The following is a 27,568-nucleotide window of genomic DNA, read 5'->3' as shown; positions in this document are numbered from 1 at the left end:
TCAAATCTTTCTGCATTGTTTTGACAGCTCATATATTGTTTATTGAGGTGGATGTCATGTATAATTAGCGATCGATATGGAAACGTTTTCAAGCGGTCTTAATACCCACTGGTACCAACACACACCGACTATACGTCTCTGACGTCAGACGCGATTAACGTTTCTTATTGGTCCCAAATTCCCAAAGCCTGGGCTAATTATTGGATCCTTTATGTTCATAAAGTAAAGACACATCCTCCCCGTCCACTAGCATGTCAACCGCTTTTCTACTTTTCCTGCATACATTTTGAAGTTCACCCAATCCCTTTAAGTGCAAGCATTTTCCCTCGTTCTCCCTCGCCTCTTTTCCCCCTGCAGGGAGATGATGGATAGCAGGATTCTAGAGCACCACCACGCTCAGTTTGGAGGTACCTTGGCCAGTATGGTAGGGTTCCACTACCCCCTTACTCATCACCATGTGTACGAGCTCGCAGGACACCAACTCCAGACTACCAGCGTGCCCTTCACCATAGACGGATTACTAAGTGGCTCCTGCACGGCATCGGTGGTCAATCCGTCCCCTCTGATGCCTACGGCTTGTAACGTGAACGGGGAGAGTCAGTCCTTCAAACTGTCAGGTAAGAGAGAGAGAGTGAGAGAGAGAGAAAAAGACAGAGAGAGAGAGAGAGAGAGAGAGAGGAAGAGAGAATAGAAAGTCCCCGGGCCTCAGTCAGGCTGTAAACGACGTCTGAATGTTGGCCGCAGAGAAATAAAATAAAACAATAATAAATTATCGAAACTAATTAAAATTGATACTACAATGGACTTCCCACCCAAAAAAAAAACAAAGCGAGAAGGAGTTTAACATAACGAACACGACGGCCCTAGAAACTCTTAGGCAGAGATCGTAGTGTAGAAACAGAACAGCCTGTATTTCAAGCATTTTGAAAGCACGCTAGTTTTCACCGGGATCGCTGTTGCCCGGAGTACACGGCCACTCGGCTCTATTTTTTGTTTGGGTAGATGGCCGTGGGAATCGGTAAGGCGAAGCTGTGGGAACGAAGCGCTCTTTGCCCGCGTCTGTGACTGTAAAAAAAAAACTACACATATTGTTTTCATCAGCACCCTGTCTTCCCGCCGGGAGAAAACCTACAGCCATCGCCACTCTAGTGCGGGCGCCTTAAAACTGTTAACAATACACTGGGACAATGCACCTGCGTTCTCATACATTTCATTCGGTGTCTTGTACTATGTGTCAGTTACTTAATTCGGGATTATTGCAATGGGTCAAAAAGTGCTGCAATCTCTATTTCATTCGATAGCAAATAATGTTCTAATTGTGAACTTGTACTCGCCGTGACATCAAGGACAGTTTGAAAGAAAGTAGAAGGGAAAATGGTTGGAAGGCCTATATGGTTTGCGATGCAATCTCGCTTTCCGGAGATGAATTTATGTAATGCTCTTGTTCTTAGTTACTGAGTCTGATCGCCGATATCCCCAATGTTTTCTTTTTATTCCTCTCTCGTTACAGAGACGTCGGATCCGGAAAAGGATACTCCGGGTTGTAAACGGAGAAGAACGCGGACAAATTTCACCGGCTGGCAGTTGGAAGAACTGGAGAAAGCATTCAACGAGAGCCATTATCCAGATGTGTTCATGAGAGAAGCACTGGCGTTGAGGCTTGACCTAGTGGAATCCCGGGTTCAGGTAAAACAAAAATCACATTGAAACAAGCTTTTGCTTCGAAAGATTCCTCGGTTGCTTTAGGTGCCATGATCCAGTATTTACAAAACGTCCTCTTTCATAATTTGAAAGCCAAAAAAAAAATGTTTTAATTTACAGCTTTAAACATTTGAATCTGTTTTACTAAACTATATACTTTGCAATTATTTTCCAAGTAAGTGGAGTTAAAATTGATACAATAATCAACAATAGTTCGACAGGAAAATGAGCAAATTATACATGACAGCTTTCTGATTTAAAACAACAAATTTGCTAATCTTTTTGGAATCTACATCTGTATTTCAGAACGTAGGGTGCGTGTATTTTTTAAAAAAAGCAAAACGTACGCTATGTGGTAAGAACGAGCGGTTAAACCGCACATTGAGGCTCCTCGCGTTCCGCAATGAAAATGTCTGGTATTGACAATGTGTTACTTTTGCTGTAAGAATTGCCGTGAGCTGCTGTGTTTACCCCTGTGGGGCTGCACACAAACCGCTAAATAGAAAGCTGTGTAAACACAGTATTTTAATAGAAAGGAGCCATCTAACATTTAAAGAAGGGATTGTTGAAAAATCAAATCGCACCCAATTCTTCAAAATTTGCAAAAGGATGGCAAGTCTCAATGTGTATTTGGGAAAATAATATTATTTGTAGGTGGAAATGTATTGCAAAAATATATTATGAAACCTTCATACGTGTGTAAATAACGACGAAGAGCTAAAAGACAGTTGTTAAATATATGCGTTTAAAATTATGTTTATTGTTACAATCTAAAATGAGTGGGTGACATGGGTTGAACAGAAATAACAGACCAAAGGCACAGACGCTCCTGACCCCTCCATGTTCTTAAGTACTTTATCCAATTTGTTGATTGTTAGTTAAGTGACGTTTAGATGAAGTCGAGAATGCTTATTTCCCTTAAGACGGTAATGAGCACTTCTCATTGACAAAACAGTTGGAACGGACACAAAGAGAACTCTTCATAAAATGATTATTAGTCGGTTTAATTCGTGTTTAACAGGGGGCAGAATAAAAAGGCAACGGCTTTCCACATCTCCTCCTTCCGATCATAGGGAATTTGGGTTTGCTGAGGGAGGGAAAACGTTTAAAATCTTTAATTTTAATGGAAAGAAAACAAGTGATTGCGAAGAAAGCGAGTTTACATACGTATTGTGATTTTCGTAGGTGCGTTTATACAGAGGGTGGGGAGGGGGTGGCTGTGTGTTATATTCGGGGCTAAATGAATAAAGCCCCCCTCAAAGTCAGTGAGGGTTGGTTGAATAGATGGTACAGTAAGGGAGAAAGTCAAGGGAAAATATAGTGCTAACTTGGAAATTAGAACCGGAGTTTCGTTCTTTGTATTTAGTTATGAGGAGTTGTTTATATTCATAAGGATTATGATTTGAGTTTTGTACTCTCTTTAGAATCACCGCATCCGTTGCTTCCACTGTACTCCCGTCCATACACCCCCGTAGAGATTTTTGATAAGGACTGGTAAACCTGAGGGGTGGATTCAAGCTTTGATTCCACTTCTCCACCATTGGGTATCCAAAATAAACTGCTTCAGTTGAATTCGCAAAGCATCGATTTAATTGATAGAATTACACGCGAGATTAAATGCAATTCGTTTGTCAATTAACCTAATTCAAGTTTTCGTGTTGATTGTGTAAACAAGATGTTATTTACACAGGAGAGGGTGAGGGGAAAAAAAACGACTCTCAAACTTCGTCTCACTCCAAAGGTTCCTTCTTACTTAATATTCTTTTACTGAGATCATTTTGAAATAAGTTTTTAACATTATTTCGATTCAACTTCAGTTTACATTGCATTTAGTATCAACGTTGAGAGAAAGAGTTCATGTGTGTTATTTATACTTAATGCATTTTATAATATTAAAAAAACTGGAACGAATTTTCTAAAGTGTTTTCCCGAAGAGACTTAAATTCCCTAACGATGACTTAGGACAGTTAACATTTATTAATTGTTTTTTTAAAAAAAGGAGTTAGAATATACTTCATGGTCTATTCCTGTTTCTAACACATGAACAGATTTTGAAAATGATTTTCAAATACCATTTATTTAAGTTAAACCCTTAACAGGGTATTAAACTTTGAGTATGGGAAGCAGCAGAGCGGTTTAGGGGCAAATAAGAGTGCTCTGTTGTGTTAGGGAATTTATCAGTTCGGATTTAGATGGACATATTCATTACAGAAAGTTTGCGGAGAGTGAAGTGTGTGAATTTCGATTGTAATGCCATTTTCATTATTCGGTACGTAGGTGTGGTTCCAAAATCGGAGAGCTAAATGGCGGAAGAAAGAAAACACCAAGAAAGGTCCTGGTCGACCAGCGCACAACTCACACCCAACTACATGCAGTGGGGAGCCCATGGACCCTGAGGAAATCGCCAGGAGGGAGATGGAAAAGATGGAGAAAAAGAAACGAAAGCAAGAGAAGAAATTGTTGAAAACTCAAAACAAGCTGCTGCACTCGGAGGCAGACTGCAATATTGGCTCGTCGGGATCAGAATCTGACAGCAGTATTGTCCATTTTCAGGCCGTCCGAGAACATATTTCCATCCATGGCGAGTCCGACCAGCTATCTCCCAATAGTAGCAGGGTCCAGGGCGAAGTGAACTGTGAGCAAACGGGACAAAAACTCGCCCCGCACCAAAGAACCATGTCCCAGAATAATGCCACTAGATCGTCAGATCCCGAGGGTGATCGGGATAAACCTCAGAACTATCCGTGCACAAACGGTCGTCCTTCGGACGTGACAAAATGTGATCAAAAAAGTAATCCTTTCAGTGTGGAAAGTCTTCTATCAGACACAACACCACGGCGCAAAGCGCATTACGAATTCCCAGCCTTAGCAAACCCTAGAGCTGTTATTGGGAAAGGACATTTCCTGCTGTACCCCATTACCCAGCCCTTGGGTTTCATTGTACCCCAAACCAGTGTCCGGACACCCCCCGTCCAACCTCCGTCTCCCGCTGGGGCAGATACAATAACTCCAGCAACAGACCAAGTACATTCCATTAACCCCGGGACCAGTTCAAACTCAACACAGACCAGCTGTCCCGGGTCAGATTCCAGCCCAACAACACAGACCATCTATACTGGGGCAAGTCCGAACCCAGCACAGACTAGCTACTCCGGATCGACTCAAAACGTGACACAAACCAACTATCCCGATACAAATTCCAAGCAATCCGAGTCGAGTAAACCTCTGGCCTTGGAGAGTCCAACTGAACTAAATCGACAGAGCCTGGACTCTCCCGAGCCAGTGAAAACAAACTGCCCTCGAGAGCACATGACAGTGCGCCAAGACGTAGATATGGACTAAAAAGGCGATTCTAAAGTAACGTCGCAACTGCAAAGCAGACACAACAGAAAGAATCAAGAAAAAACATGGACTTTCGCGCATAGTTCACTAGATAAACATGTTCTTTCAACTTATTTAGTTTGTTTGCTTTGCAGGTGGATGCTTGTGTGACTTTTTATTGACGAGAAGATGCGCTCAGATATTAAACAAAAAAAACTATTAGCCCAGCTCCGTTACACTAAGCGGAGCGAAAACAATTAATCTTATATATACACGATTAACATCAGTGTCTGGACGCAGTATGTAAAACCAAGAATCCACTCCTCCTCCTCCTCTTATGGTGTAAAACCCAAACAAATGTATTAAATATTTATATATGATGTAACATTTTTATAAATAAAAGTTTCTGTTTTAAAATATATTCTTTTGTCTCAGAATTGTCAGTGTTAATATCTGTACGGGAGCCGAGCTGTTCTGCTGGAGCCTGTGATTGTGTTTATTGCTATAAGACCTTTATTCATTAAAATGCTGTGAATCTGCGGCGAAGCCGGAGGGGCCACGGTCTTGCCCGCTTCCTGCCGAGTTCTGATATGAAAGTGATTATTTTCCCGATGGCAGCCGAGGTCGGGTTTAGCCCAAAGGGTTATTACACATTACCGATTTTATAGTGATATGAAATCACACAAGTTCCTTCAATAATAGAATTAGCATGAAAGGGCTGGGGCATAAAATTGAAATTGCAAAATAATAGGATGAGATGCGTGTGTGCATATTTGACTGTGCTGAATTGGTTGTGAAATGGAAAATCGTGGGTTGGAATTTTCATGAGATTTCCTTTGTCATGTATCTTGTAGCAGGCTATATTAAGATAGATGTTCGATGATATCCTTCATTGTTCTGTCGCTTATATTGATGTTCTGGTGTTATCATCCTATTGATCATGTGTCGCCTGTAATAGGACAGGGAAAGCAAACGCGCCTCAACAAAAGAAGAACACATTTGTTCTAATAGGGAGGGGACCCAAGGGGGGTGTTTGCGAGATTCAGGACAGCTGTACCGAGGAAAAAAAAGAGGGGCTAAGGGAGGGGAGGGGGATGAGAAACTTTGCCAGAAACTCGCACCCAGTGTTGCTAACACCCCCAACTCCTCCCCCCTCCACCATTCCTGCCTCATCATCCGACACCCCTCCCTCGCCGATCCCCTTCAATTTACAGGGCACTTATGCAGTGTAAACTACATCAGTTCCCTGGGAATTAAAATCCCAATTATTAAAACCATTAATTTTGTCGAGTCTGTGCATAGTGGAATTATGTTTACAGCCTAGTTAAATATCGTTGATCCCTTCTGGTCATCGGGACTTTTATTTGCAAATAAATTGAATATAATAATAAGGCCGGCTTAGTTCTGGGTGCGCGCAGATGAATATCTGAGCACCCGTTCTCTTTAATAATATTTACATAATTTTCGCTCGGTCTCTGTGATATTTGCTCTGCAGGACCCGTCAGCTTTTGGAGAAAAAAATAATTAGATATATAAAAAGAGCGAATTTGTGTCGAGACGGACGTCACATAAGATTCTCCGAGCTGAAATGTGCATTCTGTACAAGTTCAGTTAATAGGAAAATGATTGTGTCGGCGTCCTTAAAACCCGATTCGCCTCAAATCCCTCACCCGAGCGTCTACACTTGCCACTTCTATATCGGTTTGGTACCAGAAGATGGGAAAATTATAATCCACGGAAGGAGGGGGTAAAGAAAAACCCGACGTTTAAAATGCTATGTTGTTTTAAATAACGTGAAATATTTCCCTGGCAGCAATAAATTGCGTCCTTTCTTCAATTTGCAGCTGTTCATTTTGTCTGTAAGCTCATGTTTTATTTATTTACAGCCATAATGATTGCGCTTGTGAATGAGGCCGAGTATCGGTCGCTAGCAGACACATGTCCTTAAGGTGAATTAGTGATTTAGTTAAGCAGTTTAGTCCAATGTTGGTGCTGCACTCAGCTCAATAGGGTTTTTTTTTGCTGAGCCTGAGGAGGAAGCTGTTTCTAGACAAACTATCAATCGATCTAGCTCGCAGTCTCCAGGAGATGTGTCCGCGATGAATCATACTTTATGAATTCAATTTATACCAAGAGAAATTTTCAATTTGAACGCTGGATCATTATGGGACAGTGCAAATTGTTTTTGCTCTATTATGCATCGGACGCCATCATTTTTCTTTCTAATTACGGAGGTGTCAGGTCGGGCTGTCATCTCGGCGCTGATTTTCAATTTAACTGATCATCATACATTCATTTTCCCATTTGATAAATCTGCTATCTAGACGAGGCGCCATGCCCTGAATATTAAGTTGCACGCAGAAAGGCGCAGTAATGGGGAGTGTGCATGCAATAAGTGCAGATCACGGAGCTAATTTAGCACCTTGTGCGCTTCCATCTCGTTTTCTGATTTCCAAATCTCCAAGGACCGAGCGCAGCCCAAGGGCTATAGTCTTCTCTCTCACAACCGGTTCCAAAACGGCTGGTTTGTATTACAGAATTTCCAAATTAGGATATCAAGCTTAATTAATGGTAATTGAGTTCTTCAATACGTGTTATTTTTATTTAATAGAAACAAATTTGCACAATTAATTATGAACGTAATTTTCAAGAGCCCCATTTGCAACACATTTCCAAATTAGCTGAAGCAAATTAGATGCTTTTATTATTTTTTTCCCCTTAAGTGTTTACCAAAGAAGCGTATTTTTTTTTGTTTGAAACCCCTAGATCCTTACAGGATGATGAATTGCGCAGGTTGGGAAGGTGCAGTTTATTTTGTGATTTATTTTTAACCTGGGGTTGTACACGGCGCTGACAGTTTGGACAAATTAGCAATCCTTTGCAGTCGCCTCTAATGAGAGGGGTTTATCTCAGCACCTTGCAGCTAGCGTGAAAAATTACCGCGTACTCAATAAGAGGTGTCGGATCGATCGGAGAGCAGAGTGTAAATTACAAAAAAAATCCTAACCACATTTAATCCGGAGACAAATTCATATAGATTAAAATAATACAACTGCAAATGGGCGCGAGACACTTCGACTTCACAGTGCAGGTCTGGAGTAGGACTAAAAGTAGACAGCTTCCTATAAATAAGATTTTCCTAGACAGTTTTACCTGAATCAGGTCCACGCCGCCTTTATTTTTTTTTGTTAAATGGCTAAGACAAAACATTATTTAATAAAATATCCAAATTGATTAAACCGTTTAATTAATTGTTTTTCACATGGTGATTTTAAACTGACCTTTCCCATTTCAAAGATGTCTCACATATACCTTGCGAGACTGACGATAGATTCTTATTAAGAATATAATTTATTTGCTCTAATATTGCACACAGCTAGTAGAGGAACTCTCCAAGGAGTCTGGAATGAACTGTACATTTAGTCTATAACAGCTCTGCTTATATTATAATGTAACGTTGAACTGGGTGTTACCTTACTTATTCATATACAGTATATTTGATTTTTCAGAAAGGTGAAATAATGGAGAAGGTCTGTTTTTACAGTATTTGTATACTGCTTCTGACAGCATTTTAAAACAAAAATCCGTAACCTGCAGTCTGATAACAACTCTCAGGTAACAGAGAACTTAAAATCGTAACTGCGTCAAATGTAGGGGGAAATGTCTCCTAATGATTTAAACTCGTAAACTGTCAATGATATTGCAATGATCTAAAGTGTACCATGTATTTTTTTTCAGAATTAAAATCTGCAGCCCTATAACTGAGACAAAAATATCGAAATTCAAAATTACAGGCTTTAAAAGGGCTTTTAATTTTGCAAGGAGCAAATAAAAATCCATCCGCCTCGCTGATACCCTTCCGCAGAATGTAATCTGATATGCAATATTTTAAAGGAGAAACTATTATCGGGAAAAAGACTTCTAGTTTATCGCGGATAAAATTCAGCATCCACAGAGCCTCGGGATCCTGGAAATTTGTTTCGATTTTCCACACCTGATTCACTGAATTTTAATTTCCAATTTTCCGACCCCAGCCACAGACCCGACTCATATCTGAAAATAGTAATTATTTATTTCATGGGGGTTTGTTTGGCAGTGTATTTGTAGTCAAACATCATTTAGAGAATTCACGCCAGCATATTACGAACTATTAAACAAAGACGGCGAAGGCAGAGTAGTTTGTTTTCATACAGCTTCTATGTTACTAGGAGATGAGGACACCCGGGGAACTGAGGAAATCGTCATAAAGCCACCAATTAAATTCTACGCTGATCGATAGAACATCTCCGGAGCGAGCTAATAAGGAATGATTATGACTGTTGAAAATTAGCACTCCCATAAAATAGTGCAAATTTGCTAATACTTGTCACCAATAAGCTGCGTGCGGATGACGACTTTTTATTGAAATAATTTTGTTTTGGGGTTGAGGTCGTCAACATATATGAAGGTTATTAATTTGTGCGCAGTGAGTTGATGTAACGGTTTGAGATGGGCAATGCCGGCCATAAACACGTTAGTTACAGACTCACGCAGGCGACTAGGTATTTATACAGAGAATAATAATTTAATAGCTGCTGCTGGGTATCACAGTCTATTTAAATAATTAGACGCTGTCTCTCTGTGATAAAGGTTTATCTAGAATTTTGCTGAAGTGACGCCTTCTTTTAGACTTAAACTAGCCGCATTTATTAAATGTTTAAAAGCCTCATAATCGTCCTCGTTTTCCTTTAGCTATTTTCCTTCCTCGCGATTAGATTGTTTTTATTTGGTGCCTATTTCACGCGAATAATAGAAAGTAACTTCACTGTGTTCTAAAGGCGATGTTTGCAAAGTACTGTAAGGTCCTTCCAACAGCGCAACTGTTTATAATATGCAACATGGTATCAAAGGCAACTCAGTAACCATTTATTGGAAATGAATCTAATTTAATTACTTTTAAAATATTTTATTGCCAATTATAACTTTTTTTTGGGGGGGGGGATGAAGAAAGAGAAGTTAAGAAGGAATTTCACTCATTCCGCAATACGTTGACTATTTCAATGCATTTGCTATATCCGATTCACTAGTTGGACGATTTCGTATCAAACTACGCCATAAAAATAACTTAGGCTACAACGCACAAAATTAAACGGATAATTCAATCTAATCAAAAGGATTAAAAACAACTGGGTTGAGATCAGATTTTTCCCTTCTATTTTCAGTAATGGGTTCCAAAATAGCGTTGAACCATCTTTTATTAGCAAGAGTGTCCAGTCAGTGGATTTTCTCTGATTAAGTAACAGAATTGACACTGAAAGGTAGATTTTACACGGCCAGACAAACTCGCGTCTGCTGTTAAAGCAGATCCCAGTCGTTTGTATTTCCACTACTTCCCACTAATTATCACCTTCTGGAACGTGTTTCATTAAGAAGGTTTGCTTTTAGTTAATTATCAGTAGGCTAACCAAAAATAATAATCATTATGATCTGACCCTGAATGAAACATAGCAGAAGCCATTATATATTCTTCCACTCAAAATCAGCCACGTTTGCCCTCTACTTTCTTACAACAAACAGATTTGTTCGCTTTAAACTTGTTCCCAGTGCAAAATGTACACCCGGAGTCACGGCAGAATTACTCCAATGTTCGTTCACCATGCCAGCCTTTTCTGACTCATGTCTTAGGATGCATTATATTAATTTCTACAAATATCAGCACCAGAAGAGGGGCAATAAGATTGGACTGTATGTTGTTATTACACTGTAAATTCGAAGTGGTCTTTTCCATGCGTTTTAGTGTTCCCGGACTCAGGAAGCCGTGTGGGCTTGGGCTGTCTTCAAACTGACTCTATTCAGTCTAGTTTCATAGGCCGGGTGGATTTCCATACATGGGCGTAGCCGGCGCGTACTGAACACGCCGCCGCATGTGGAGCCAGTGCAAAACTGGGTGCTCACTGCATGCATGGGTGCTTGCTCGGTAGCCGGTGTGGGAAACGATCCTGCTTGCTATATCAAGCTAAGACCATTCTGTGCAGTTTCCTGGAGTTAAACTTCGCTACATTCTTTGATTTATTGCAGTCTTTCATTAACTGTAACTGCCAGTTTTAAGGCTTGATAGGCGTAGGATTTTGGCGCACTGGCGGATTGCAACCACATGTTTTTTTTCTGGAGGAATCGATTGAGGTTGGACGTTTTAACTGGCATGCTTGTCAATGGGATGCCTCGTTCTACTTGGTCAGCTGCCGACTGGATTCACGTCTTCTATTGCGTTCTACAGTAGATTGTGTAAATTATCATTGGTGCAATGATTAGATCTATTTGTCACATGTGCATAGAAACATCAAAGTCTGCCCCATTAAAGGCTAATTCAGTATTGGCAATGTTGGACAGGATTGAGATATGACTTGCTTCTTTGAATTGGTTCAATATTCCATATCTCCAAAATGATAACACCACTGCCTACATTTTACCTTCTCCTCCCCTTTCAGCATTCAAAATGGATTGCTTGCCCAGAATATGCTGGACATAGTTCTTAGGAAGCATGTCCCAGCTGAGACCTAAGCTCTGTTTATCCTCCCAAAGATGCTACCTAGCCTGCTGAGTATGTCCATCATGTTCTGATTTTATCCCAGGCTTCCCAGCACCCCCAGGTTTTAATTATTTTCAGTTGTTCAAGGCAAGATTCTCAGGTTAAAATTTCCACCTTCTCCAGCACCTGCTCCTTTCATGCCAAACAACATGCCCCCACCCCACCCCATGTGTCCCCCTTCAATTGCAGATGTTGGAGGGACCAGGAGGAATCTTCACTATATCCTTGAACAGAACCCCAAATATTCCCCTTCTCCCACTCTCCTCCTCCAGCTAACTGAACTCACTTTCACAGTGAACATCAATTCTCGTCACTCCATTCACCACCTCCAAGTAAAGTACGTGGCTATGGTTACCCATACTGGTTCAAGCTGTGCTCGTTGATTCTTTTTTATTCTTCTTAGGTGCCTCCCTCACCTCTTCTGTTGGAACATGTACTGGGACTATTTCCTGCTCAGTCCTGGAAAGGAAATCACCACCACTTTTACTGCCAATTTGCACCCTGCTCACACTTTCCCTCTGTCCATCGATGACACTTCTTTTCTCTTCCTCCGTCTGCGGGAAGACAGGCCAGCAGTGTATTCTCTACAAGGACGCTGGCTCCTGTTGCTAACCTAATTACATTTTCACCCGCTCTGCTTTCTATCAAGACGCTACTTCATCAGTTCCTCTATCTGTTCTGACAATGGCATCTTCCACACCAGTACTTGCAGTGTTTGCACCTCCCTTAGCCGTGCATTCACCTTCAACTTGTTGATAGGGCCCTTGACATTCCAATTATTACATATCTGTTTTCACCCCTTCTCTACATTTGCCATCTGCCATCAATCTTTATGTTTAACCAATCATTCTCTGCACTTTTAAAAGCCTCCACCAATACACCATATATCAGCAGTAGTGTTGATCGAGAGGGACAGTCCATACCCTGAAACTCTGGTTCACTGTTCCATCTACACCATCCTCTTTCCTACTCCACCTGATGCCACCTGGCTCATGTACAGTGCCTCCTGTACCACAACCTCCACCACCAGTATTTACATTGGACACCACCACCTACAGGCTCGACTCTTAGTCAAAAATTCTACTAATTTTGAAAAATATTGTTGGCCTTTCATTGTTGTTGGGTCTAATTCCTGAAACCGTAAATCCCCCCCCCCCCAACAGTGCTGCAAGAATGCTTTCACTACGAGTATTATCTGCCCCTTTGACAGCTGTCTTCCCACTCTCTAGGGATCTAAACCCTTAATTGTTGTGAACCACTAATTTATACCTACTTGTTTTTCGATTTGGTATACAGCATTCACTGTTCACAATGTGACTCCCTGCGCACAGGAGCCCAAATGGAAATTAGATGGATATTTTGCCGGAGAATTGCATGACAATCACAATTCCATTCTGAACCTCTGTCCATGGTACAGAAAGGTAAGAGCTGGAGTTGGCCACCAGGCCCAGCAAGACTGCTCCATCATTCAATATGATCAGGGCTGATCTCAATTCCTCTTCTGTACTAGTTCCTTGTAACACCAATTTCCTTGTAACACCAATTTCCTTGATATTTTTGTTTAAATATTGATCTATCTCCAACTAAAATATACTTAATTATCTGGCCTCCACATCCCTTGGATGCAGAGAAGTTCAGAGATTCACTACCCTTAAAAAGAAAAATAAATCTGTGGACTTAGTTTTAAATAATTGGCTCTTTGTTTTGCAGTTGTATCTTCTTACTTGCTATTTTTTTTCACTAGTGAAAGCATATCAGTATCTATCCTGTCAAGCTCCCTTAGGGTTGGATGTGTTTGAATATGGTCATCCCTCATTCTGCTCCAAGGTATGGACAAGCCTTTTATCTCAAGAATTAGCCATGTGAATCTTCTTTGTCTCCAATGTCACTGTTTATTTTTGTTTATGTGACTATTCCAGGTGTGGCGTCACCAACATAACGTGATCTTGCACTGCATTTTTTCAGTATCGCTTACACTTTGTTCTGCATTGTAACTGCTTTAGTTTATTCTAGCTCAATGCAATGTGTAATGATTTGATCTGTACAAACAGTATGCAAGACAAATACTTCACTGTATCTTGGTAAAGGTGACAATAATAAACCAGTATTAATATCAATACAACCAAAACTAAACCTTAAACTCCACCCCCTTTGCCATGAAGACCAACATGCTGTTTGCTTTCAGAACTACTTGTTGGACCTGCTTGCTAACATTTGGTGATTCATACATTAGAACACCTAGACCCCCCTGAACTTCACTCACATGCAGTCTCTCCCCACTTAGATAACAATCCACTTCCCATAGTGTTCCAGTGAAGCACAATGTAAAACCATGAAACATGACCCTCTCAACTGTTTCAGAAAATGTATATTTGTACCTCTTTGGCCCAGGTTTCCTGACTTCTCGCAAAATTCCTTTACTAATTTTGGATAATTTAATGCATGTTCTCCTCCTCTATGGTCTTGTTACCTGGCACTGTTACCCCTTTTGCTGGTTGTGTCTCTCCTGCTTTCCATCCTCAGTGAATTTTCTCTCTCACTCCGCCTTCCCTGTATCTGCAAACCTGCTTGTGTGCATTCATTCCCAGTTCTCATCAAAGATCATTGATCAAAAAATGTGATTGCTGATTCAATTTCCACAGAAGCTATGTGACCTGCTGATTATTTCCTGCATTTTATTTTCATTTATTATAGTTGAATAAGTGAAATATATTTCAGACCTGTAATCTCGTCCTCTCTTGAACTGGTTAAATGATGCAGTGTTTAAGTTATTTGTGTCATAGGGTCATAGGGTCACAGAGAGAGGGCCCCGAAACAGGCCCTTTTGCCTATTGAGTCCACAGTGACCGCTAGCTACCCACTTACAATATTCCTACGTTAATCTATTTTTAAAAACCTGAATTTAATCAATATTATCACTGGTTATGCATTTTTTGGTTCTATCTTCAACTTATTTTGTATAATTTAGCTTCTGATTCATTCTGAAATTAGTCATATTACTTTCAATGATTTTCAAGTCAATACTTGAGATTATTGAGATTAGAAGGCATGCTGGTTTGATGTAGCAGTGTTAGTGGTTCGATTTAGGTTTAATGATTACTATCAAGGGTTATAGTTAGTGATTAAGGAGGACTGGATTCAGAGGAATGTATTAGATTTAATGTTAATTGTTTAAATTAAGTTGAGAGGGTTAGAGTTGGGACTAATATCAGCAGCTAAAGTAAGATACCAGAATTTAAGCACCATGATTACCAGACATGTTTTTAAGTTATGCACTGACCAGTCATACAATAGAAAAACCTGCTTACCTTTCAAGGAATTCTGTTTCCAGCCTGTGACAGATTTCACCAATGGATTATGGACTCATAGTGCAACTGGTCCCTGAATATGGGATTGCATTTTGTAAACAAGCTCTGGATTTCATGTCACATTGTAAGTGGTCCCTGGATTGAAAGGGGTTGTATGATCATGTGAATGACCCATGATCTATTGAACGACTGAGGTCTTCATTAGCTTAACCCTTCTTCCTATGTTCTATCTTTAACGGGGCACAAGAAATAGAATTTAATTTTACAGAATTATTAAAACAAATTTTCAACTTTGTGTGAAAAGATGTTATGCGTGAAAGGAGATGATGCAGTAAACAATATCCCAACACAGTGACAAACATTGACCCCAAAATTAATTTCCATCAACACCAGCTGGAGTGATATTTCACTGGCGCAGTCCTTACATTTGGGGCCACATTTAATCTGTCCTGAGGTCGTATGCCACCAGAGTTTAAGTGGAAGCCCTCATGGGTATTCACATAAACAATTGCTTCCATTGGGTTTCACAGTTTAAACAGTGCCCTATTTTATGCCACAGTACAACCATTCCCTGAATTAAGCATCACAGTGTGAATGGTCCCAAGACTGAGTGTCACAATGCAAACATTCCCTGTATTCAGCGTCACAATATAAAGGCTCCCCATGATGAGTACCACAATGTAAGCTTTCCCTGAACTCGACACTACCATGGAAATATTCTCATAGACGTTTGCCACAATTCAGTGATTTCTATGTGAGTGTCAGAAATGAAACCATTCTCCAAATTTTGCTGCAGATCCCTCCAATGGGGTTCATAGTATACACATGTCACATCACCCTCCCTCCAAACTGGGGGTTTAAAATAAACAGGCCCTGTTTTGGGCAACATAGAGTAAACCCCACGACCTTTATTGTAAGAATTCTGTGCATTGTGCAAGAGTATAAAAGTTCTCTTGATTGTCTGCCATAATTTAAACAGTCCCACTGTTCAGCATTATAATAGAAGCAGACCCCTCCCCACATTGTAAGTGGTCCCTGAATTTAGTTCACTCTTTGATCTGCAGTGTAAGCATTGAGTGACACCCTGAACATCGGAGTGCAAACGGTCCTCTGATTTTACCTAACAATGTAAAGGCTCCCTGAATTTGGTGCCACAGTGTAAATACTCCCCACAGTTATTGCCACAGTCAGCCGGCCAGTGGTGTAGTGGCATCAGCACCACAGTTGGAGGCCAGTGGTGCTGGGTTCGAATCTGGCCAGTGCGATGCAAGCTTTCCATTCACTGAAGAATAAATATTTCCCCCCTCGGATGCCTCAGTATAAACTTTCCCAGATTTTGTTTTGCAGATGATACTTGCTGACAATGGTGCTCCACCTGGTCTCCTCGAACTCCTGGTTATAAAAGCACCATAATCCAAGTTAGCAGGTCCCGGTTTCTGAGGCAGAACCCTGCGTCTCACCCCTTCGCTGTCTGTCCTGCAGCCACCTGTCAGATGGACTGTTCAGGAGAAGCTGCTTCATATAGGAAACCTGGGTCAGCAAGCACAGAAGCAGAGGGTGCTGAAGGAGCTTGCAACACCACTTAGTTATTCATCGGTAACTTATTAGCTCAGATGCACTGAAGTGATCTAGAACTTAACATGCATTAGCTTTAGATGGTTTGCAACTTTGCTCCAAGTTTTCTTGGTCAGATGATTTACAAGTTTGATGCATTAAATGTGCGCATTGATGATATGCTTGTGAAGTGCCTTATGTTGGAGTTAGATGGTTTGTCAGTTATGTTATATTGAAATAAAACAGGAAATACAGAAAATATTCAGCTAGTCGGGCAGTAAATAGAGTTTCAACTTGGTGATCTTTCATTGCAACTCGAATACATTGGCTAGATATAATGTACATATGTAAGTATGGATGGTTTGCTATACTATACTGCAGTTAGATGGTTTACTGTATAGATATAGCATAGATGGTTTGCTCCTGAGATGCAATATTCACAGGGGATAGATAAACTCATAAGCAGAAAGCCAATGGGTAGAAGGAGGCTATTTAGCTCAATGTGTCTGTGCCAGTGGGAAGAGTTAATTAACTCAATCTTACCTTAGCTGAAGGTCACAGCTCTTGTAATACCAAGTACTATTTCTGCCTCCATCACTATTTCAAACAGTGATTTGATTCCATTAACACCCTCTCTGTCCTCTAATCTGGAGCTGCAGCTTGATGACCTCCAGCTCATACAGGAGACTGAGGAAGTGATAGATACAGTAGGAGCTACAGAGAGGTGGTCACCCCTGGCTTGCACGAGGCAGGCAACTGAGTGACTGTCAGGAGAAGGAAGTGAAATGGGCAGCCCGTACAGAGCACCCCTGTGGCCGTTCCCCTCAATAGTTAGAATACCATTTTGGATACTGGTGAGGGGGATAACCTACCAGGGGGAGCCACAGCGATTGGGTCCCCGGTATTGTGGCTCAGAAGAGAAGAGAGACGAAGAGGACTGAAGTAGTGATAAGATATTCCATAACTAGAGGCATAAAGATGAGATTCTGTGGGTGCAATACAGACACCTGGACGATATGTTGCCTCCTAGGTGCCAGGGTCAGGGATGTCTCAGATTGGGTCCATGGCATTCTAAAAGGGGAGGGTGAGCAGCCAGAGGTCTAGATACATATTGGCACCAATGACATAGGTAAGAAAAGTGAGAAAGTCCTGAAAAGACATTTTAGGGAGCTGGGTAGAAAGCTGAAAAGCAGGACTGCCAAGGTAGTACTGGATTGCTGCCAATTGAGGGTAAGGACAGGATGATCTGGCAGTTGAATATGTAGCTGAGGAACTGGTGTAAGGGACAGGGGTTCAGATTCCTGGACCATTGGGATCTCTTCGGGGAATATATGACCTGTACAAAAGGATAGGTTGCACCTGAACCCGAGGGGGGCAATGTCCTGGTGAGCAGGCTGGCTGGAGCTGCTTAGAAGGGTTTAAACTAATTTGGCAGGGGATGAGAGTGGGAGTGATAGGGCTGAGGATGGGGTAGTTGGTATACAAACAGAGGCAGCATGTAGTGAGACAACAAGGATAGGCTGATGATAGGGCAAAACTGCAGTCAGCGAGAAGAGTTAAAATGTACAAAGGGGACAAAATTGAAAAAGATGATGAATACAGGATTTAAGGCATTCTATTTGAATACGTGCAGTATACAGAATAAGGTAGATAAACTTGTAGCGCAGTTAGAGATTGGCAGGTATGATGTTGTGGACAGCACTGAGCTGTGGCTGAGGGAAAATTATAGCCAGAAACTTGACATCCAAATATACACATTGTATCAAAAGGACAAGCAGGTAGGCAGAGGGGGTGAGGTGGCTCTGTTGGTAGAAAATGAAATCAAACAACTAGAGAGAAGTGATGTTGGATCAGAAGTTGTAGAATCCTTGTGGGTTGAGTTAAGAAACTGCAAGGATAAAAAGACCCTGATAGGAGTTACATACAGGCCTCTGAACAGTAGCCAGGATGTGGGCTACAAATTAAAATACGAGACGGAAAAGGGTAATGTTACAATAATCATGGGGGATTTCAATATGCTGGTAGATTAGGAAAATCCAGTTGGTGCTGGATTCCAAGAGGGGGAATTTGTAGAATGCCTACAAGATGACTTTTTAAAGCAGCTCGTGGTTTAGCCTACTAGGATATCAGCTATTTTGGAATGGATGTTGTGCAATGAACTGGAATTGATTAGAGAGCTTAAGGTAAAGGAACCCTTAAGAGATAGTGATAATAATATGATAGAATTTACCCTGTAATTTGAGAGGGAGAAAAAGTCAGATGTATCATTGTTACAGTGGAGTAACAGGAACTACAGGGGCATGAGAGAGGAGCTGGCCAAAGTTGATTGGAAGGGACATTAACAGGGACAACTGCAGAACAGAAATGGCTGGGATTTCTGGGAGCAATTCAGAAGGCACAGGATAGCTATATCCCAAAAAAGAAGGCGTTTTTTAAAGGCAACATGCTGCAAATGTGGCTGACAATGTAAGTCAGAAAAAACACAAGGCAATGTCAAGAAAAAAACCAAAGAGGTGGTATAAAATAGAACAAAATTTAATGGGAAGTTTTTAAAAACCAACAGAGGACAACTAAGATATTCTAAAAGAGGGAAAACATGGAATACAAAGGTAAGCCAGCCAATAATATTAAAGAGGATACCAAAAGTTTCTTCAGTAAACGAGAGCCAAGAGTAGATATTGGACCATTGTAAATTGATGCTGGAGAAGTATTAATGGAGGACAAGGTAATGGCAGATGAACCGAAAAAGCATTTTGCATCAAGACTTCACTGTGGAAGACACTAGCAGTATGTTGGAAGTTCAAGAATGTCAGAGGTCAGAAATGAGTGAAGTTGCCATTACTAGGGAGCAGGCATTTGGGAAACTGAAAGGTTTTGAAGGTGGATAAATAACCTAGGCCAGATGGTGTACACCCCAGGATTCTGAAAGAGGTAGCTGAAGAGACTGTATAGGCATTATTAATGATTTTTCAAGAATCAGTAGATTCTGCCATGGTTCCAGAGGACTGGAAAATTACCAATTTCACTCCTCTATTCAAGAAGGGAGAGAGGCAGAAGATAGGAAATTATAGGCTAATTAGTCTAACCACAGTGGTTGGGAAGATTATTGTTAAAGATGTGGTTTCGGGTACTTGGAGGCACATGATAAAATAGGCTGAAGTCAACATTATTTCTTTAAGGAAAAATCTTGTTTGATAGATCTGCTGGAATTCCTTGAAGAATTAAAAATCAGGATAAACAAAGGAGAATAGGTGGATGTTGTGTACTTCAATTTTCAGAAGGCCTTTGACAAAGTGCCACAAATGAGGCTGCTTAACAAGTTAAGAGCCCATGGTATTGCAGGAAAGATAGTAGCATGGATAAAGCAGTGGCTGATTGGCAGGAGGCAAAGAGTGGGAATAAAGAAAGGCTTCTCTGGTTGGCTGCCAGTGACGAAGAATGAGGGGGATCTCATTGAAACCTATCGAATGTTGAAAGGTCTTGATAAAGTGGTTATGGAGTAGATGTTTCCTATAGTGGGGTCTAGGACCTACATGCAAGCTTCAGAACAGAGGAACGTCCATTTGCAATGCAGATGAGGAGGAATTTCTTTAGCTAGAGAGTTGTTGAATCTGTAGAATTCATTGGCAGATGTGCTTTTGGAGGCTAGATCATTAGGTATACTTAAGACAGAGGTTGATAGGATTTTGATTAGTCAGGGCATGAAGGGTTACAGGGAGAGGCAGGAGATTGGGGCTTAGAGGAAAATCAGCTACAATGAAATGGTGGAGCAGACTTGTTGAGCCAAATAGCCTAATCCTGCTCTTATGTCTTATGATCTTGTGATCTAATCCTTCTACCATTTACTTCAATTCTGCTCCTGGTTTTTGACCTCTCTGCTAAGGGTAATCAATCCTCATTACTTACTCTATCATAGTCCCTCATAACTGTATCTCAAATTAGCCTCCACATATCTTCCTCTATGCTTAACAAAGCAACCCAATGTTATCCAATCTTTCCTCATAACTACAATTTTCCTGTTCTGGCAACTTCCTCATAAATCTCCCCTGCATCCTCTCCAGTGTAATCACATCTTTCTAGTGGAGTAGTGACCTGAAGTGTACCCAGTACTCAAACTGTAATCAAACTCGCACCAAATGCAGTTCCACCATATCCTCCCTGCTCATATTCTATGCTTAGCTAACAAAACACCCCCTATGGATTATTACCTATCTTATTGACCTGTCCTGCAAACTTCTCCAGAACACTTGCTACCCTATTTAGTGTATACTCCCTTGTCTTGTTGTTGTTCTCAGAATGTATTACCTCACACTTCCGTTTGTGTTCCATTCAGTATTTTGTTCTGCCAGACGTACCAGGCCATTTTCATTCCCCTGATGTCTAAAATCGGACAGAACCTCCACAATTTTCATATTTGTTTCTTTAAATAGACTCAGTTATATTTTATGTGTGTTTAGTTATTCACCCTCTTTCAGGGCCAATAAAGAAACATTTAGGTAAGTGGAGCAGCCATAGCAGTGGGCATGGGTGGGGAGACCAGGTAGTGTAGTGAATAGCTCGAGGCTATCACAACTCGGAGGTTAATTCCAGCAGTCCCTGAAGACGATTGTATATTCTTCTAGAGGGGGAGGTGGGACCAGTACAAACTGGATGCCTGAATACCTGGTCAGGATTCAGATCAATGTCCTTGAGGATTGTTTACTTGGAAGCAATGCAGAGACCAAAAGTAGAAAAGTTTGAAAAGAGTAAAGTCAGAATGGAGTACAGAAAAGTCAAATGCAAAGGACACTACAGTTCTAAAAGTTCAGTGAATACAAGGGCACCCCATCTGAATGCATGTGGTATTCAAAACGAAGCTGGTGAACTTGTGGTACTAATTAGTACAAAGGACTGTGATTTACAGAAATGTAGTTGCAGAGAGGAGATGATTGGGGATCAAATTGGGATTGGCACCAAGATAGCATAGTGGTTAGTGCAATGTTATTACAGCTCGGGGCATCGGAATTCAGAGTTCAATTCCGGCATCCTTCGTAAGCAAGTCCTTCCCGTCTGCGCGCAGGTTTCCTCCGGGTGCTCTGGTTTCCTCCCACAGTCCAAAGATATACCTGTTAGTAGGTTAATTGATCATTGCAAATTGTCCTGTCATCAGGCAAGGTTTAAACCGGTGGGTTGCTGGACGGCACGGCTCGGCAGGCTGGAAAGGCCTGTCTCATGCTGAATCTCTAAGTAAAAATAAATGACGTATTCACTGGTATCGGGTAATGCGGAAGGATAGGAAGGAAGGTGCGGTAGCACTCTTAACTAAGGATGAGATCAGGACAAAGGCAAGGATGATGCAAGCCCTAAAGAACAGAATGTTGAATCTATCCGGGTAAAAATTAGGAATAGTAAAGAGAAAACAAAACATGGTGGGAGTTGTCTACAGGCCAGTAAATAATGACATTGCAGTGGCATGGGCAATAAACCAAGAAATGTCTGATGTATCTAAGAATGGAAGAGCTGCTGTCATGGGGGACTTTCACTTGCACTAAGATTGGGAGAATCAAGTTGGTTGAGGCATTCTTGAGGTGCACTTCACATAATGTATTCGTAATAGCCTTTTAGAACAGTGTGTACTGAACCTTCAATGGAAAATGTTATCTTCAAAGATTCAAGATTCAAAGTGCATTTATTATCAACGAATGTATAAACTATACAACCTCGAGATTTGTTTGCTTAATAGGCAGTCACAAAGCAAGGAACCCAAAGGAACCCAATTAAAAAACATAAGACCAACTCCCAGTGCCCACAGAGAAAGAGAAAGGAAACCAAAACAAATCATGCAAACAATAGAAATGAGCAACATCAACTCCATTCCGAACTAAATTGGGTCCTTAAATCCAAATCCCCAGAGCAGCTTGGAGATGGCCCAAAGTCTCAGTATTCAGTTCATTGTATCAGCAGGTCAAGGCACTGCAAAGCACAGCAACTAGGGGCAGTCTCACAGACTTAGCATTGTGGAGCGAGGACCCCACAGGCTATCTGGGCCAGTGTTTAAATTGTCCGAACCTCACACAAGGAACCAGGGCTTGGTGCTTAGATATAGTCCTGCGGCAATGAGCAATGTAGATAGGGATCCTCTTGGTAAGAATGATCACAGAATGACTGAATTTCTTATACAGATATGGCGGGGGGGTGGGGTGCAATAGTTCACTTCAAACCCAGTGTAGTATACCTAAACAATGGAAACTACAATGGGACCTCCTGTCCCTAATAAAGTGGTCACTAAGTGTAAGATTGTAGTCTGTTGCTGCTGTAACCCACCCATTTCAAGATTTGATGTGCTGTGCAGTAAGAGACGCTCTTCTACACACCGCTGATGTAATGCGTGGTTATTTGAGTTAGTGTTGCCTTCGTGTCAGCTTTAAACAGTCTGGCCATTCTCCTCTGACCTCTTTCATTAACAAGGCATTTTCACCCACAGAACAGCCGCTTGATGCATATTTTTGTTTTCTTCACCATTCTCAGACTTATGCGTAAAAATCCCAGGAGATTAGCAGTTTCTGAGATAAATCATGTCTTCAGGCACCAACAATGATTCCACGGTCAAAATCACTTAGATCACATTTCTTCCCCATTCTGATGTTTGATCTGAACAACAACTGAACCTCTTGACCATGTCTGCATGCTTTTATGTATGGAGTTGCTGTCACATGGTTGGCCTGAAACATCACCCTTTTTCATAGATATTTTGCATTTACGTGCAGATGTACAGGCATACCTAATAAATTGGCCACTGAGTGTAAATTCCAGTTAAAAGCAAAGACAGTGAAGGTAGGGGAAGGCGGCTTTGAATAACTAAGGAAATTAAAGACATCAAAATAAAAGCTCATGCATACAAAGTTACCAGAACTGGTGGGAAACTGGAAGATTGGGAAAACATTAAAAAGCAACAAAAAAGACCAAGCATGCAACAAGGAAAGGGAATGTAGATTATGAAAGTAAATGAGCACAAAATATAAAAACAGCTTGTCATTTAAAAAAAAAATTACATTATGTGGAATAGAGTGGCTAAACTGAATGTAGGTCCAATGAAAGATGAGAAGGGGGAATTAGTATTTGGCAATGTAGAAATGGCCGAAGCTTTCAAGAGCTATTTTGCGTCAGTCTTCACATGTGATAATTTACCAAAATCCTCTGGATGCTGGGATGGTCCCAGCAGTATGGAAGACAGCAAAACGCCACACCACTGTTTAAAACAGGATATAGGCAAAAGGCAGGTAACTATAGATTAAAATATATATCTATGAAAAAGAGTACAAGTAACATTTCAGGCTGCGACGCTTCATCAGGACTGCCAAAGGGTTCCGCCGAAGGGTCTCAGTCTGAAATGTCGACTGTACTTTTTCAATAGATCCTGCCTGGCCTGCTCAGTTCCTCCAGCATTTTTGTGTGTAACAATAGACTAGTTAGCTTAAGATCTGTAACTGGGAAAGTATTTGTAATAATAATGAAGCTATCATTAAGGAGGAAATAGTGAGACATCTGGATAGACGTGGTTCCATCGGGCATACACAATATAGATTTATGAAGGGCAGGTTCTGTTTGACAGACTTTCTGGAGTTCTGCAGTTGATAGAGGAGAGCAGGTGGAAGTTGAATAATTGGATCTCCAGAAGACACTTGATGAAGTCCATAAGATAATGATGCACTGATCTGGGTATAATGTATGCGCATGACTATAGGATTGTTTAAACAACAGAAGGCAGAGAGTTGGGAAAAATGGGCAGTCCTCTGGCTGACACTCAATGGTGAGAGAGTGCCACAGGGTTTGGTGCTGGGTCCACAACTATTTACTATGTACATCCATGGTTTGGAAGAGGAGTCTGATTGTGACATATTTCAGTTTGTTGATGACATTAAGTTTGTAAGTTTGGAAAAGCAAATTGTGCAGAAGATGTGGAGAGTCTGCAGAGAGATATAGAGATAAAGAGGAGAGGAGAAGATGGTGGTGCGACACAGTGCGCAGTGGCCACTCCAGTGATAAATATCTGTAATCTGTCAAGTAGGATGCCGTGCACAATCCTGATTTGATGGAGGCAGACGTGAGGAGTACGGAGGAACATCTGGTGAGACTTCTGAGATGCCTGTTTCGCTGCCGCTGCTACTGTGTCATCCAGAATCTCTGGAGGGGAAGGCCCCAAATCCTCGGCTTTGCTTGTTGCTCGGCGGCCGGGGCAGGGTCGAATTGCTCGGCAGAGATGGTGCTCGGTGTTGGAGGGCTGGTCGGAGGCTCAAAATTTTTGGACGGACTCAGAGTCGGCTGTGGTCGGGTGCTTTCAGGGTGCTGCATCGTCAAGTTTGCGGCACTGGAGGTTCATGGCAGGGAGAGTTTCTCCCTTCTACCATCTGCATGAGATAATGAGGCTATTGGGACTTTGAGACTTTTTTTTACCATGCCCATATCTGCTCTTTATCAAATTACAGTATTGCTTTGCACTGTTGTAACTGTACGATATGGTTATATGGTTTTGTCAGTTTTAGTCTTGGTCCGTCCTGTGTTTCTGTGATATCATACTGGAGGAACATTGTATCATTTCTTAATGCATGCATTTCTAAATGACAATAAATGAGGACTGAGTGTCCTCATATTCTAATTTAATCTAATCAGTTTAGTGAGTCGGCAAGGATATGACAGATGGAGTACAACATTGGTAAATGCAAGATCATCCACCGGAATAAAAAAAAATGTAGAAGATTAGATTATTATTATCATCATCATCATCATCATCATCATCAGGTGCCATGCCCAGTTTGAGCTTTGACTGCCATGGCCCACACACTCCTGTTTCGGGTCAAGTGGATCAATTCATTGTTATTCATTTCCAGTTCTCTGGTTGCTGTCTCCATCATCATTTGTCTTTGTCTTCCTCTTGCTTTCTTCCCTTCAATCTTTCCCATAATTACTGTGCATTCTAACTCCTCTTTCCTAATCACATATCCAATGAAGTTACGTTGCCTTTTCATGATCTCATACATTATTTATCTTTTTGTGTTTGTTCTGTTCATGACATCCTCATTAGATATTCATTTCGTCCATGATATTCTTTGCATCCTCCTCAAAAACCACATCTCTGCTGCCACAATTTGTTTTCTCATGTTACTAGATATGTCACATGTTACTAGATATTGTCCAACATTCTGAGTCATATAACATAACTGGATAAATGTAACATTTCAGTACTTGAGGAGGGTTGTCATGCCTAGTTTAGTGTTGGTCAGTATATTCTTCATTCTCGTAAAGGTGTCTTTTGCCATCCCTATTCTTCTTTTGATGTCCATGTCGCACCTGCCATCTGATGTCTTCCAGCTTCCTAAGTAGCAAAAGTTCTTTACTTGTTTTATGTCTTCCCCATTTATTCTCAGCCTGCAGATAGGATTCTCCTTCTTTTTGGATATCACCATACATTCTGTCTTTTTGCAATTGATAGATAAACTTCAACAATTATATCAATTAAGTTTTGTAGTTCTTCCTCCGTACTTGCATTTAACACAATGTCATCTGCATATCTGAAATTATTGATGTTTTCACTGCCAACTTTGATTCCCAAGATGTCTCTTATTTTTTGTAATATTGTTTCACTGTACACATTAAATAAATCAGGGGAGGAAACATACCCTTGTCTAACGCCTCTCTTGATTTTCGTAAACGGACTTACTTCTTCATCTATCCTTACAGCGGCGGTTTGTTCCCTGTACGGATTTCTGATTAGGCGGAGGTCTTTCAAATCTAGATCTAGAGTTTTCTGTAATATTTCAAATAACTTATTGTGCTTCACTTTATCAAATGCTTTTGTGTAGTCGATAAAACAAACAAACAAATCTTTCTGCACTTGAATAGCTCGTTCTGATAGTATCCTTAACATCAATATTGCGTTTCTTGTACCTTTGTCTTTCACAAAACCACATTGTTCTTTGCCTATTTCAGCTTGTATCTTACTTTTAGCTCTTGTCATCACAATTCTTAGAAGTATCTTGGTGATATGACTCATTAAACTTATAGTCCTATGTAATTCACATTCTATTGCTCCAGCTTTCTTATGAAGAGTGATAAGTACTGATTTTTTCATCTCTTCTGGTATTATTCCAGTCTCATAATATAGATATGGTGAAAGATTGCAACATGCTGTTGTGCAGAGGAACTTGGGAATACTTATGCATGAATTGTAAAAGTTGTAGCAGGTTGTCAAGAAGGCAAAGTGAATGTTGGCCTTAATTAGTAGATATTGAATTTAAGAGCAGGGGTGTTATGTTGCAACTATGCAGGGTATTGGTGAGACCGCACTTGGGGTTCTTTGTGCATTTCTGGTCTCCTTACTTGAGGAAAGATACATTGGCTTTGGAGGCAATTCAAAGGAGGCTCACCATGTTTATCCTAGAAATGACAATTTAACCTATGAGGAGAGACAATACTTGCTGGGATTCAGAAGAATGAGAGGGGATTTTATAGAAACATAAAATTATGAAAGGAGTGAGTAAGATAGAGGCATTAAAGTTGTTTCCACTGGTAACTGAGACTAGAACTAGGGGAGATAGCCTCAAGATTTGAAGGAATAGATTTAGGATGAAGATGAGAAAAAAGTGATTTTGCCAAAGAGTAAGGAATCTGGGGAATATTCTGCCCAGGGAAGCAGTCGAGGCTAACTCATTTAACCTAACCATATCTCTCTGCAGACTGTCCACATCCTCTGCACAATTTGTTTTTCCACTCAATTTTGTGTCATCAGCAAACTTAGATTCTTTACACTTGGTTCCCTCTTCCAAATCATGAATGAACTGTATATTGGGAGCAGCTGCAGGACCAGCACTGACTCCTGTGGTGCTTGCTCACCTCTGACTGCCATGCACTCAACGCTTTAGCAACAGTTTCTACCCCTCCAACATCAGCTTTCTGAATGGGCCATGAACCCATGAACACTACCTCACTCAACCACCATCCAGAAGGTCTGCGGCAGCAAACGCTTGGAATGGCATCCTTGGTGGTTACCCCTCTTTGTCACGCAACATCCTTACTTGGAAATCATGCTAACTATGCTTCACCATCACTGGGTCAAATCATGGATCCCTGTACCTAGTGA

General features: G+C 41.0%; 1 protein-coding gene across 1 annotated transcript; it reads left to right on the top strand.

The window, feature by feature from the left end:
* Positions 1 to 240: 240 nt before the first annotated feature.
* Positions 241 to 5,443, top strand: uncx (UNC homeobox). The gene is made up of 3 exons (XM_072269473.1): positions 241 to 617; positions 1,511 to 1,686; positions 3,979 to 5,443. The coding sequence occupies exons 1-3, from the start codon at positions 362 to 364 to the stop codon at positions 5,041 to 5,043; spliced, it is 1,497 nt and encodes a 498-aa protein (XP_072125574.1). The 5' UTR covers positions 241 to 361; the 3' UTR covers positions 5,044 to 5,443.
* The last annotated feature ends 22,125 nt before the right edge of the window (positions 5,444 to 27,568 follow it).

Source organism: Mobula birostris, chromosome 9, assembly GCF_030028105.1.
Source record: "Mobula birostris isolate sMobBir1 chromosome 9, sMobBir1.hap1, whole genome shotgun sequence".
Lineage (NCBI taxonomy): Eukaryota > Metazoa > Chordata > Chondrichthyes > Myliobatiformes > Myliobatidae > Mobula > Mobula birostris.
This window is presented reverse-complemented; position numbering and strand designations above follow the sequence as displayed.

Coding starts and splice junctions, on each gene's coding strand:
- uncx (XM_072269473.1), top strand. CDS start 362: ATGATGGATAGCAGGATTCTAGAGCACCACCACGCTCAGTTTGGAGGT. Junction 618..1,510: donor TCAGTCCTTCAAACTGTCAG/GTAAGAGAGAGA, acceptor CTCTCGTTACAG/AGACGTCGGATCCGGAAAAG. Junction 1,687..3,978: donor TAGTGGAATCCCGGGTTCAG/GTAAAACAAAAA, acceptor TTCGGTACGTAG/GTGTGGTTCCAAAATCGGAG.